Source organism: Arvicola amphibius, chromosome 6 (assembly GCF_903992535.2).
Source record: "Arvicola amphibius chromosome 6, mArvAmp1.2, whole genome shotgun sequence".
Taxonomy (NCBI): Eukaryota; Metazoa; Chordata; class Mammalia; order Rodentia; family Cricetidae; genus Arvicola; species Arvicola amphibius.
This window is the reverse complement of record NC_052052.2, coordinates 106,799,955-106,815,086: the sequence shown is the minus strand read 5'-3', so window position 1 is coordinate 106,815,086 and position 15,132 is coordinate 106,799,955. Positions and strand designations below refer to the sequence as shown.

At 45.8% G+C, this 15,132-nt stretch overlaps 1 protein-coding gene across 4 annotated transcripts in view; it reads right to left on the bottom strand.

Annotated features, from left to right (window-relative positions):
- Sfmbt2 (Scm like with four mbt domains 2) overlaps window positions 1-15,132 on the bottom strand; it is a 179,664-nt gene that overhangs the window by 17,397 nt on the left and 147,135 nt on the right. For all 4 annotated transcript variants that reach the window (XM_038333304.2, XM_038333306.2, XM_038333307.2 and 1 more), the window contains 2 exons: window positions 11,900-12,009; window positions 2,298-2,473 (listed from right to left, as the gene is read on the bottom strand). In XM_038333304.2, the coding sequence (XP_038189232.1) occupies window positions 2,298-2,473; window positions 11,900-12,009 (286 nt within the window). The remainder of the gene's footprint in view (window positions 1-2,297; window positions 2,474-11,899; window positions 12,010-15,132) is intronic.

Genomic DNA, 15,132 nt, shown 5'->3' with positions numbered 1-15,132 from the left:
GCGATATCCAGGCTGAAGGGTCTAGGCCTCTTGAGACTTTGTGAAATGAGTTCTAGAATCATCTCTCAATTCACTTGCAGGTCACACAATGCCTACCCCTTACCCTTTCCCTAGTGCCCGGGATTACAGGAGACCGGATTTGCAAAGTCAACATTCAAATCAACTGAAGTCCTCAGTCAAGTCAATTCCCTCAGGAGCAGTTGCTACCCAGCAAACCCTTCCACCGACCAAAGATAATGTGATGCAGAAATGAGCAGGGAGGTGTGAGCATCTGGGGATAGAGTTCGCTATAAAGGGAGTTATCTCAATTTTTTTTTTTCAAGTTCAAGGCCAGCCTAAATCACAAAGGGACATTGTATGTGATGGTTAGGGTTGTCAACCTGACAGAATCTAGAATAACCTGAGAAGAGTCTGTGACCTTGCAGGTAGGAGTTATCTTGACTTCATTCACCGAGGTGGGAGGACTCATCCACCATGGGCAGTGCCATTCCCTGCATGGGATGCTGGACTGTATTCTGAGTTAGCTGGCAAGCGGAAGACTGAGAACTAGCTTGTACTCCCTGCTTTAGACTTCTTATTACAGACATCACATGATCACCATCTAATTCCTGCCACGGCAACGCCCTTGCTCTGGTGGACTGCAGCTTGGGAGTATGAGCCAAAATAAACCCTTTCCTGCTTAAGCTGCCTCTGTCACAGTATTTAATCAATCACAGCAACAAGGAACAGACACTAAGACACCGTGTCTCAAAACACCGAGGCTTGGGGGTGCGGCTCGGTGGCAGAACACTTGTCTAGCATGTGCAGACTGACTTCCATGCCATGAGCCATCTCAGCTAGATCGAGTATGTAGGGGGAAAGGCGTGGGATGTAATCCAGAGAATAAATAACCCTCTGATCTTCAGAGGGACTGGGAGTGGAAGGTTAATTTGCCAAGTACATCTGTGTGTGTCTGTCTGTCTGTCTGTCTGTCTGTCTGTCTGTCTGTCTGTCTGTGTCTATATACAGAACAGAGCCATACTGTGAACAGTATCTCAACCATCCTTCTATCCCTGGTACCAGCAAAGCAGTCGATATGTCGCAGGTGGCTGTGGTTCACAGAGCACTGAGCACACTGTGCAGGTCCTTAAATTCAGTAGGTGGCTGGAGCTTGGGTTGGTAGAGCCATCTTTCTTGCCACTAACCCCAGGACCAGAGAGAACTAAGGAGAGAACAGCAAGCTGAGAAGTTGTAGACTGTAGTTTACAGAGCTTAAGATGGCCCAGGCAGAAGCTTCTACAGTGGTGAAGCCTACCAGAGAGGAAGAAGAAAGTTCCTGAAACAGAGGAAATGAAGGGCTGAGGGAAGCTGTCAATCTAAGGCAGAGGTCTGTCAATGCGGTGAGGGTGGCAGTGGCAAGTGCTACTCGTTGGGAAAGTGGGGCCAACTTAAGAGTCCTGCGTAGTAGCAGGGAAGCCAAGGCAGCTGGGAAGGAAGAGATATGGTTTCTGAATTCTCCAGTATATGCCTGAGAGAGTCTGGGGGAGAGAGGTGTTTTCCAAGCAGAGAAGAAACCAACAGGGTCAGGACAATAAGAAAACTGCCCAGAGAGACTTTCCTGCTATGGGGTAAAAGAGCCATTAGCCAGCACGGTGGCTCATATCTTGATTCCAACACAAACGGGCAGGAGGAGCCCTGAGAGTGTGACGCAGCCTGGGTTACAGAATGAGAGATCATGTCTCAGAAACAAAACCAAACAAACAATCAAACAAAATCTAAAAGAAGTAGTATTACAAATCCTGGGAGTGAGGACAAGAAGCGAATCCGAGTTCCTAAGAACTGCTCATGTCCTTCTTCCACCCACATGGCTTAGGCATCAGCTGGTCCTCTGGAATTCTCACTTCTCCATCCCCAAACCTTCTAATGACCACCCTGGTTTGAACCAGTCCACCCCTCTCTATGTCAGGCTCAAAACATACACGGACCTGCACAGAATATCTTAGAGTTCTCCAGTTTTTCATATGAAAAACTACGCAAAGAGTTAAAAACAAAACAAACAACAACAACAAAACAAGTGTGACCCAGCAAAGCTCCAGTGTGACCCAGCAAAGCCTAAGTGTGACACAAGAAAGCTCCAGTGTGACCCAGCAAACCCTAACTATGACCCGGCAAAGCTCCAGTGTGACCGGGCAAAGCTCCAGTGTGACCCGGCAAAGCTCCAGTGTGACCGGGCAAAGCTCCAGTGTGACCCGGCAAAGCCGAAGTGTGACACGGCAAAGCCCAAGCATCTGGGTGTCACTCCCCTTCTTTATACTCACTGTATTTGGTTTTGGTGTGAACAGAACAGTTCTCTGGGCAGTTTTCCGAGATCAGCACGGGACTAAATAAATTTGGACAGCATTCCAGCTTGGCACAAACTCGCCGGCAGAAATTCGATACTTGGTCTGACGTCCGCACGATCTTGACCACAGCCCTGTACGTTTTGCCTCTGTACCTGGAAAATACAGGATGGCGAAGGAACGGTGAGTCCATCGTCAGACTTACTCCCTTAGACTGGGAGGCTCGTCTAGCCTTAGGGCATTGTGACAGTCACGGATGTTGTCACCTGCAAAGTTCACACATGAGAACGGCACATGGAGTTATTAATGAAAGCTTCATTAAAAAAAATGCCACGATGGGCTAGAGAGATGTCTCAGTGGCTAAGAGCACTGGCTCTACTTCCAGAAGACTGGGATTGGGTTCCCAGCCACCCATAAGATGGCTCACAGCTATCTGTAACTCCTGCTCTAGAGGGTCTTACCCTCTCTTCTGGCCTCCCAGGGCATTGTGGGCACACGGAGCACAGAGATACACATATGCAAAACTCCTACACAAACCAAAAGTACATACATCTTTTAAAAGAGTCATGAAGTGTCAAGCCGGCTTGTGATTTTGTGTGGGGCCTCATTCACAACTCTCCTAGGGGGCACACAGCCAACAGGCCAAGGGTTGGAGACACACAGCGTTGCTAAGGGATGAATTTGAGTTATCCTCTAAAGGTGTTGGATGTGTGGCTGCCAGCTTTTAGGGCCTTGGGGAAATGAGTGAACCACAGAGTGTCTCTTAATCAATGGACTGATTTCTCAGCGGACTCCTAAGCTGATGGCATTACTGAGAGAAGGTGAAGACTTTGGGACTGGGGCCTAGCTGAAGAAAATGGGTCACTGGGGTGTGCCTCCAGATTTATCTCGTCCTCGATCCTTCGATGGCTCTGCTTCACACAGTTTCCGTGAGCTGAGCAGCTCTGCAGCTCCGATCTACCATCCACTCCCGACCATGCTGCTTTTCCCTGCACTGAAACCTTTCAAACTCTGAGCCCAAACCAGAGCTTCCTCCTTTGTTTTTCTCAGCCTAGGCATTTTGCCACAGCGACAGCAACTGCAAAAACAGATCAGCACAAGTCTATTTCCAAACTGACATTTCTATTTCCTAATAACATAGCTGTGCTATAGTTTCTACTTTCTTTTTATACTTTTTATACTTCCTTACAGTCTCACTAGGGATATGTTTGAGAATTGTCCTCTGGTGGGCACAAAGAGCAGGGTGGCAACACTAAATCTCCTTAGTAAAGATTTCTATGGAAGCAGGTTCTCACCATGCTACATACAGTCTCACAGCTGAGTGTGGCATAGTATAGCATAGGATATATCTAATGGCGTGGGCCTCAGAATGAAGCTAATGAGATCTAATGGGCTTTCTTTTTTCTCTTTTAAAAGTAGGACTGCAGACTGGACTGCGAATGTGCTTTGAAAAACTCTGCCAAGTCAGATCATTGAAACGACACCTTTGTCAAGTCAGCACAGCACGTTGCTGAAACGGGGGACAATCTCTATTACTCATAAATGGCGCCTGTGCAGCATGGTGACAGGCAAGGAGGTCACAGTCAAGAGCAGAGAAACACGAAAGATTTTATAAGAAAAATCAAAGCAAACAAAACCCTGTCATGCAGCCGTGTGACATCAGTCTAACACCAGAGAAGTCCTGGAACAGGGAACACCAGTAGCTTTAGTGCCCACAGAACCAAAACTGACTGAGCTACTATACACAAACTATGACAGAGACCGAGACAGGCTTCTGCGTGTTAAAAGTACCAAAGGATCCACACAGAACAGTAAAGCCCTTCATCATATCCTGGCCATTAGAGTAACCATCTCTGTCTCTCTCCGGGCTGGCCAAGTGACAGGTGGCTCCACAAATAAAATTGACTCTGAAGAAGTACTCACACCCCTTCTACCATGGGTTTAGCTTGCTAGCCCCAAAGAAGTGCAACTAATCCTTCCTGAATGCATGCTCAAACCAAGAGTTCATTGGGGACCCAAATCTCAAACAGATGAGGTCACAGGGCCCAGAGTACATGCTCAAAAACTGGATAAGGAGACCATCGTGTTCAAAATCAGAAGGTCAAACATTGTTTAAAACCCTTGGTCCAGGAACAGAGAGAGGGCTCAGCAGTTAGGAATGAGCGCCGCTGTTGCGGGGAACCCGAGTTCGGTTCCCAGTTCCATCAGGCAACTCACAACCTCTCCTAAGTGCAGTTCCAGGGAGTAGGGGGTGGTTTCAATGCCTCCGTCTGTGTGGGCACCTGAACGCACGTGCACACATGACCACCATCCCTGCCCATGTATACACATACCAAAGATAATAAAATAAATCTTTAAAAACCTTGGTCTGAATCACAATGAAAAAAGTGCTGGTAGAAGTGAAGAGAAAAAAGTACTACTTAATAGACTTCATCTTGCTTTTTAAAATTAATGTCTTTCTAGAGTTTATAGTATGTTTTCCCTAATAAATCATTTTTCAAAGGCTTGACAGCAAAAAAAATTAAACTCTAGCAGGAAAAAGTGCTTTGTGTTTATTCTCTGGTCTTTCGTGTCCTAGGATCTCTACCCTCCTTGTTCTTCAATCCCTCTGATCTTTGAAGTTGCCTTTCTATATGGTCAGAACTCAAATCAATGCTCTGTAGACAAAACGATGCTTTCTATCCAATAGCTTTGCAGCACTCTTGATTGTTCTCCTCTAGAACCTTCACGGACCCTCTGCAGAGAGACCGCTCTCTCTGTGCCCTGCGACCGCTGCTGGGCTGCGCTTTGCAGGGAGAAGGTCTCGCTTTCTACTGCTGCTGCATTTCATGACAAGAATAGCCACTCTGAGAGCACACTGCATCCCCAGGTTGGAGGGGGAAACAGAGAATATACATTTTTTTTTTTACAGGTCCATTTTTCCCTTGGAAGCTTTATCTTTTCCCTGTTTGTGGCCCTACAGCTCTGCTCGAAAGACCTTGATATCAAGAATCTTGAAGTCTCTTTGAAATAAAAAAAAAAAAAAAGAGGAAATAGCATGACACACAAAAAGCAGGAGAAATGTGAGAACCAGGTCAGATGGCAAACTGTGAAAGGGGAACTCAAAGACAAAGCACGTATGTTTCGGAAACCTACCGTGACAAAGTGCATCGAGAGACATGGAAAGAGCAGGACTGCTTCCTGTCGCCACGGGGAAAAATCATTTCTTTCCTTTCCTACTTCGGTGGAAACAGGAGTCTTTTCTATTGTCTTATTAACTTTGAAAGTTAGTACACAAAGTAATGGGCTTCATTATGACAACCACATACATATACCATTGTATTGTCATATAATAAAGTGAGTATTTTACTAACATCTTCCATAATTAGGAAAAGCCCATCTAAATGTACTGAAATGTGAATTAAATCACGGTCAAATAATGATGGTTTTCTTTCACATATCTAGATTCCATGGTGCTGGAGGGACTGAGGAAGGAGAGTGTAGTACTGGGTAGAGTCTGTAACCTGACAAGACACTGTTCCTCCAGAGCTCCAGAGTCTGGTTGTCCCCACTCTAGGGGGGGGGGGGGCAGGGTGCTGCAGCCACACAGAATCAACTATGGCTCTTTGAGGGTCTGCCTCCACTGCCCAAAGTTGGACGGCTCCCATCTAGCCACTGACTGTGGAGAAAGCAAAAAAGGCTTGGTGATTGGGCTCAGGACAATCAAGATGGCGTCTTTAATCCCATAGCTGCCCATGAGCCACCGATGATAGGTATCCCTGAGGGTTGCTAGCCACCTGCTGAATCTCACACCTCTCCTCCCTACCAATGGTCTCTTTACTACAGTCTCCCAGGAAGCACTAGCACTGGGCTAGGTGAGGCTGCAGTGGGGTAGGGGCGAGGAGGCCATTGTCATATGAGACTGGTTATATGGGGAGGGAGGACACTGAAGTGGAGTTGGTATCTGATCGAACAATGTATTGAAGTTAGCAACTGCAGGTGTGGCTAAGAGTCATTGTCGAGTCATTGTCAATTGGATTCAAATCATCCAGAAGACACAACCCTGGCTATGTCTGTGAGGAGGTTTCCAGAGAGACGAAAGAAAGAAGGGCCACAGTGAACACAGACGGTACCATCCCATGGGTTATGGTCCTACACTGAACACAAAATGCAAGGGAAAGCCAGCTGTACCGGCATTCATCTCTGCTTCCATACCGTAGGTCGAAGGTGACCCGTTTCCTCAGGTCTTGCCACCAGAGCAAGAGCCTGCTGTCCCCCATGACGGACTGTGACCTCATGTTGTGAGCCAAAGCAAGCCCTTTCCGCCTAAGGTTGCTTCTTACTATGTGTTTACAGCAGGTTTCCTGCTGTCAGAGGCGGGAGCTGAACACGGTACTAAAAGGCCAGGTTGATAGTGAGCGGGACAGAAATCTGGATTTATGCCACACTTAGCCTGGAGGTGCTGGTTGTCAGGAAAGCCTCAGGTACCTCTGGCTGGCATCTAAGAACTTGGACAAGAGGGCAAGAACTTGACTTTTCTGGCCCAACACAAAGCAAATCCCAGAGCCCAGCACAAACACTGTACAGCCGAGTAACAGAAAGCCACTCCCACAGTCTTACTGTTCTGAAACCTCAGTTCCCAGATGCAACACACATCTGGGATAGACAGACAGACAGACACACACACACACACACACGTACAGAGAGACACACGCTTTGACACACACAACACAGACTGTGACACACACACAGTCACACAATGACACACACAACACGGACTGTGACACACATGCACACACACTGCTGTGAAACCCAAGCTCATTAAGCAAATGTCTCCCCAAGCTACATGGCTGACTCATTTACTCCTAACACCCCACTCACATCCCCAACACAGAAAGCTCCTCAATCAGGCAGTCACTGACTTTGCGTTCAGTTCACCAGAAATATTTCCAGGAGTGCAAATTGGCGTCCTCCTCTGAGCCAGGTAAACAAAAACCAACAAATGAGCGCATGCGCACGCGTGCGAACACACACATAGACACCACACACACACACACACCTGTTGTAGTGAACATCCTCTCTATTTGGGAGTCCTTTTTCACACTGGTCCCCCAGGGTGGTGCAATGTTACAGCGTTCTGCTCATGACACAGAAGCCTGTGAAATGGCTCACGGGGCAGAGGCGGGAGAAAGTAGGGGTGGCAAAGGCAGCCACCGCCGTGGGAGAGATGAGTGGCTCCACAGTTAACACAACTCACATACAAACAAGGTCCCGCTTAGCCCCCTGCCTCTGCCCACAGGGCTATGAAGTGGAACAAAGCTGCAACAAGAGCCTGGAAAAAAAAACCCTGTAGATCTTCCACCCAGCTTCCCTATGAATGAATGGCTCAAAGCCATTCAAAGAAGAGGTAAGATAGAAAGAAACCGCGATATATTGAAAAAAAATTCAATTGTTTTAGATTCCCCCCTAAAGGAGAGAGTAAATTTTTTCTCATCTTAAAATTCAGGATAATGCAGGTGGCTTGGAATATTTACATTTAGTAGGAGGAAGTTTTTCCATTACAAAACAGCTGCAGCAAATGATGTCAGAATGCTTTTTCCCACTGTCAGCGCAGGCGGTCCAGACACAGGCTGAGGAACAATGACAAAGCACGCTTCTTACAGCCGTCCCAACCCTGCAACCATTTCCTCAGTAGTGCAAAAGCCGTAATTTATGGAAAAGTGAGGGAAGATACCAACAGACTACCGCACGTGATCGTGCTGGGTGGTATCTTACCTACAGGTGAAAATCTTCTGGAAGACACATTTATCTTGTCAGGAAAAGCATCTATGTATTCTTTGAGGAAAATACGATCCGCCATAAAAGAATAAAAAAATTAGCAAATGGGGGAGAGACTTTACTCTATGGTGCAGCCGCTGGTACTGGTCATACTTGTGTAAAAACTTCTTACCCACGTGCCTTTAAGTAACACTAATGAAACTCACTAGGTCATGAAGCAAGAGGAGGACCAGGAAGAGGAAGGTCAGGAGGAGGAAGGCCAGGAGGAGAACCAGGAGGAAGAGCACCAGAAAGAGGAAGATCAGGAGGAGGAGGACCGGGAGAAGGAGGACCAGGAGGAGAACCGGCAGGAGGAAGACCAGGAGGAGGAGAACCATGAGGAGGAGGGTTAGAAGAAGGACAGTCAGGAAGAGGACCAGGAGGAAGGCCAGGAGGAGGAGAACTAGAAGGAGGAAGGTCAGGAGGAGGAGGACCGGGAGAAGGAGGACCAGGAGGAGAACCAGCAGGAGGAGGACCAGGAGGAGGATGAAGTGGAAGGGTAAATAGTGAGAAAGAACAGAATCTGTGGAGTGGGTTGGAGATAAATGAAGGGAAATATAATCAAAATGCCTTACATACACAAAAGGAAATGTCCTAATAAAACTATTTACTATATATAATTAATGTATGCTAATAAAAACATTTTAAAAAGAAAAACAAAACAATGAGCAATTATAGAGGCCATGTGACAACAAACACTCCCCTGGGGACTATGACAGGTCCTCCCCTGAAGACACTTGTAGCATTACAGTTCATTTCAGACAATGAGGGCAGCTACAATCTCAAATGTCAGGTCTGTGAAGTAAGTTCACTCATAGTAGAGACCACTCCTGCCTTTCCACGCAGAGGAAGAGGCTGGCTCATGCTCCACTCTCCTCCCATTTGCACAGAGAAAAGCACAAATTGTCAGGGTCTAGAAGGTTGTCTTTGCCATGAGAAAAAAAGAGGGTGACACACCACAGAGAGCCATCACCAGCAGGCTCCTGCTGACTGTAAAGCTGTCATCATTAGCAGCTGCTTAGAAGGAATGCTATGATCAGGGACGGAGGACCCCCCCCACCCCCCACCCCCGTGCAGACAGGCATTTCCTCCTGAGAAGATGCTGGGTAAGGTTTTGCTGAAGACCTCCCTGCCATCCTTGATAGAAGAGGTAATATGGTGCCTTTGTAATTGAGCAGGATGGAAAGCCAGGTGTCCGTTTCAATTCTATCAGGCTGAATTTAATAAAAGCTACTGTCGATTCAGTAACATGAAAATAAGTGCAAACACTTGCAGAATGAACTCTTCCTGTCATGGAATGGTTTCTGGCTGATTTAGGGAGAGTACTGCTTTTAATGAGACTTAAGATGTTTGTGTTCTGATTATTTCCATAGCTGTTAGGTGCCTCTGGGGTACAGTGAATGGTACAGAAAAATTCGGAAGTGAGAAGTAAGGGTATCTCTGCATGAACACTTGCTGGAGTCTTCGGCATCAGCTTGAAAAAAATGCTGTTACGGCAGATGGCCCTCCTCTGAGAAGATGGAATATGGAATACTAAAAGGAAAAAAAAACCCTTGCTTTGTTTCTTCTGTGCTATGGGTGAAGCTCCTGTAAGAGTTTCTTGGAATGATGACATGTAATTTTGCCTGTCACTGCCTTTCTGCTTTGTAAAAATAAACCCTCTTTATTGCCCTTCATTCTCTTTCCCCTTGTACCTGGGCGGGGCATTGGTAGAGCATAAATGGCTTTTATGAAATGGAAGATAACAGGGCTGATCTAAAGAGACACCCGGAATGCTGAGTAGGCAGCTGACCATAAACTGTCTCACCAATCACATGGCTGGAACCAGGAAAAACTATTACCGGAGGCCATAGATCATGCATGAGGCTCTGGCTTCCACCCCCATAGCTTAAACTGGATGCGTTGGTGCATACATGCAATGCCAACACTTGGAAGGTACAAGCAGGAGGATTGAAAGTCTAAGGTCTTCCTTGGCTATCCATAGGGCAATATGGAAACCCACAAAAGACTAACAGCCTTGTCAGACACTAAGTAACATTCAATATGAAGCTCTCCTGAGACAGGAACCTTTTCCTACAGTCTCCTTTATAACCAAGAGCAAGTGTGCCCAGGTTCCTGCTCTTCCTTTCAGAGATGTAGAAATGCAAAGCAAGCCAGGTGTGCTGGCACATGCCTGCAACCCCAACTACTCAAGGTGCTGAGGCAGGAGGATCTCAAGTTCAATGTCTCCCAAGAAGCATGACATGCATGGTTAGTCTGGGGTAACTTAGTTAACTAAATTAACTAAAATTTTAAAAAAAAAGCTGAGTTGACTAATAGAGGCCCTGCCTTTGAAAACTCTTTCCCACAAGGGACAGGGGGGGGGGGGGGGGGGAGGGAGGAAGGGGAGGAGGAGAAAGAGGAGGAGGAAAGATTTTAAATGAAGCAAAAACTTGCCACCTTCCCAATTTCCAAATAAAAGAAGAAAGTCACCTAATATGTGAACCCAGACCTCATTGCCACTTTATCCAATGTAAGTCAAAGCGATGTATCAGTTTCTTCTATCTTCAACTTTTGTCCATTCCAAAGTAGACAACATTTTATGTGGTACAAACAGGTCATAATAGCAAACATTTAACACTAACAGACATCCTGCAATGGTGACAGGGACATCATTGACATCTATGCTTTTCTCATTTTTAATAAATCACTTTTTGGCTTAGGAACACAAAAGTTTTTTTTTCTGAATGTTTAGCGATTAAAATGTATTATTACTTAAGGGGCTGTGGAGATGACTTAGTCGGTAAAATGCTTGCCTTGCAAGCACAAAGACCTGAGTTCAAGCCCTAAAATTCATATAAAGAAGCCAGATGAGGTTATGTATGCTTGTAGTCCTCAAGCTGGGGATGGAGAAAGAAAAAGACATCTGGGGCTTGTTGTCCAGCAAGCCTAGCCTACTTAGCAAACTCTAGGAAAATGAGAGACCCTGCCTCAACAAACCACCGGAATGTCACATGAGGATGCTCTTTGGCCTCCATACATATTTGCATAATACACACACATATATAACATGTGCACATATACAAAGCACACATATACATAAAAACATAATGCACTAAATATTAGTTAAGCAAATCTGCATTTCATACTAGTAATCTTAATGTTTAAGGCAGCTCAGTATAGCAGAAATGTCACTGCGACAGTTATAGGTCATTGGGGAAGTGTCTTGGAAGATTATACTTAATCATCTCATCCCTCTTCTTCCTTCCCACCGCGATGTAACTGCCACACTGTCCCACTGCCGCGACATTCTGTCTCAGCACAGACCTAGAAATGGAGCCTGAGCATGGCCTGAACTCCTTGAATCCATGAGGAAAAATAAATCTTTGACCCCCCTAAGTTGTTTTTTTTTTAAATATTTATTTATTTTATTATGTATACAATATTCTGTTTGTGTGTCTGCCTGCAGGCTAGAAGAGGGCACCAGACCCCATTACAGATGGTTGTGAGCCACCATGTGGTTGCTAGGAATTGAACTCAGGACCTTTGGAAGAACAGGCAATGCTCTTAACCTCTGAGCCATCTCTCCAGCCCCCCCTAAGTTGTTTTTTATTAAGTATTTTGTCACAGAGATCATAAAAACTAATCCAGACAGTAAAGACTACATGCGGCACAGGGAGGTGTGAAACGACGGACCTTCTGTTTCCTTCTGTCTGCCTGGTGATAGTAAATCAAGGAAGGAAAAGTCTCAAAACAGCAGGTCAGATATCGCACAGCCCTTGTTTCCCAGAATCGGAAACACTTACTTTGCCTTGAGGGTCTCCTCCTGAAAATTCCAGTGGGGGTCTTCTACCAGCTGTAGTTCCCGCAGTACCCTCCCGGGCTTATAGGCGGCATTGATGATCATGCTGAGAACCTGCAGGGAGGAAGATGCCACCAAATCAGCCACCACTGTGTCCATTCCTGCTGAGTTTGACAAGAAGGTGTCGGAAACCATGCTGCTGACAAGAGGTTTCGCCTTACATCTCATTAAGTGAAGGGCTCTGATGAGGTCTAATGGGACACTCTGAGGCATCATGGAACTAACTCACCAACTAGAAAACATAAAACCGAGTTTGGGGCTCACACTACAGTGGAGACTTCAGATGCCTGTAAGGAGTGGGAGGAGTTCCCGAAAGCTGATAAAGCCTCAACTTATGGGCACTTAATTTGATAGTGTGCTTGGGTATTGGTTTAAGCAGTGGTCTGGAGCATTTAACATCATCCATGTCCTATGTGTTCAAATCACATACTCATTTCCAAGTCTGAAGTGCAAGAAAATAAATATGTGGAGATTGCCTACAGCAAAGTGCCAGAATGACCAGATATCTCTATATACACTAAGGGCCAACGGAGCAGGTTCTAGTGAAGAGAGGTAGGTGTTCCTAGTAATTCTCAGTGTGCCTATTTACTAAAACAGTCAAGGAACTGAGACTTCTGGGCACTGGCCTCTCACTCAGCAAGTCATGATTCACTTGTTGTATTTTGGAAAGAGCCCCTCATGCAGCCAAAGCTGACCCCTAACTCTGATCAAGAGCCGGAAGTCCAGGAATGTGTCAGCATGTCTGCACGATTAGCTCCTGACATTCACAAGCTCTGCCACACTCCAAGCTCCTGATAGCCAGATATAGTCAACAGTATGAAGAAGGAAACAGGAAATCAGGGGTTATATTCCACAAAGCTCCAGGGGATGCCAGGAATACAGAGAGGTAGGAGAATTACATGGCACTGTCCCTCGAGTTTACCCAGGCTCAGAAAAGGTATAAGTAGTCACATCAGATATGAGGCACATACCGCATGTTTGACGGCAGAATACAATAGAGAGTGAGAAAACTAACTCTAAGATGAGAAAGAAGCGTGACTGCCACCATGTCTCCTTTGGGTGGAAAACAGTCAACATAAAGGAGGAGACGGAAGGATATTCAGGAAAATATTGGCCGGGGTGGATATACCCTGCTAAGCTCTGAAAACAATGAAGCTTTCAGAGATGCAGAAGCGGCTGCATTAGTAAAGCGCTTGCCACACAAATATGAGGATCTGAGTTCAAGTCCCAGTACCTACATACAAAGTCAGGTGTGGTGGCAGGCACCTGTAACACCAGCACTAGGAAGGCAAAGGCAGGCGATCTCTGGAGCTTGCCTGCCTGCCATGCTAGTCAAATTGGTGGGTTCCAGGTTCTGGGTTTTGAAACTAGGTCTCAAGAAATAAGGTGACAGAGGAAGATACCCAAAGTTGACTTCTGGCCACCACATGTACACACACACACACACACACACACACACACACACACACACATATATATCTTCCCAAACATGTATGCAACCATGACCATTTACACTTCTACCCAAAGAGAGACAAATTGTATTATACAGTGAGTGTGTAACCCACTTTGTCCTAGATGGCACTGGGCTTTGTCCTAAGGGCTCTGACTAGCCATAATGAGAGGCATACTTGAATCCATGGACGAAAATGGAACAAGGCAATACAGACTGTTGTACATTTTGTTTTCTACACTGAAACAATCGTCTGATTTTTCTGTTTGCTACCAGTACAATTTTAAAAGCTGAGTTTAAAAATAAATCTAACTAGAGCTGGCTGTAGTAACATGTGAAACATTTATCATCAGACAATAACATTTCACTTGCTTCTCTTCATTGTGACTAGCAGAGAAAACCCCAGAGCTACGTTGTCATTTGCTGCATATCAGAATGCAGTTGGTGACTGTGAATAGGACCAGAGCTTGTCTTCCAGAGTTCAACTCAGACAGGAAACAAGCAGTAATTAAATTTGAAAGGTACCCGATATTGAATTCTTTTTTTCTCATGGTTTTCCCCAATACCAGCCCATTTGTCTTCAAATTCAACAAGGTTCTCTATGTGAGTGCTGATACACACAGTGGCTGTGTCCGTGACTGCTGAAGAAAATACAGCTGTCCCATAAAAAGAATTCCATGGGGGCTTGGGAGGCTGCTCAGGGGCTAAAGAGCTGGCCAGACAGTGTGAGAACCTGAATTTGGTCCCTAGGACCCACACAAAATGCTAGCTAGGTGTGGCAGTCCACCTGTGATCCCAGTCACATAAGACGGAAACAGGAGAGCTAGCTGGCTAGCCAGACTAGCCATATGATATGATATCATAAGGTGCTATCTCCATGAACACAATAGAAGATGTGTTCCTCCAAATGCATTCACACCCCTTCAGGTACATTCCAACACATATACATACATGCATAGTACACACAAACACACAAATAAAAGAATAAAAACTAACAAGATAGATATCACTAGGCAGAGTTAAATCAAATGGCTTTGCCTCACAAACTATCAGAATACAATTCAGTATGTTCTCTGTAAGAGATTAGAAACAGCATGAAGCCTATCCTCAACTAAGGAAACTAAGCTGTCAACCAAGATCTGTCTGAGCAACTCCAATTGAAAATACACACCACAAAGCAATGGCTCATGGCATCCCTTAGACTTTGGAATGTTGAGAATATACCCCCATAAGCAGGACAAAAGCAATGACCTCTCTAGTTGGATATACCTAGGATCAAATCTCAGTTAAATCCCCAGGAAGCCACAGGCCTCTGGGCAAATGACTTTCTCCATTTGTCTGTGGAGCACATACCTGGTCATCTTCCCTATGGCTGCTACCACAATAGTCACAGCTTCTGTGACCCTGCAGGGATAGGTTCCTGACACTTAGTTCCCTGCTTATTTGCTTCCTGCCACATTGAGTGGGAACTGTAGAAAGACCTTTTAAGCACTGGATCTGTAAGGCCCCTGAAGGCCCAGTTGGGAAAGGCTTGGTCCCAATGCCAGAGAGCACTGAGAGGTAGGAGAATCTTTGCGTCACTAGGAACACGTCCCGGAATGGGATGTAGGAATCCTAGCCCATCCTCTTTCTCTTTATCACTTTAAAGCATGGAGGTGGACAGCTTTCCTCCAGCATGTACTCTCCGCCATGATGGACTATCTCACCAAGGATCCCAAAGCAACTGG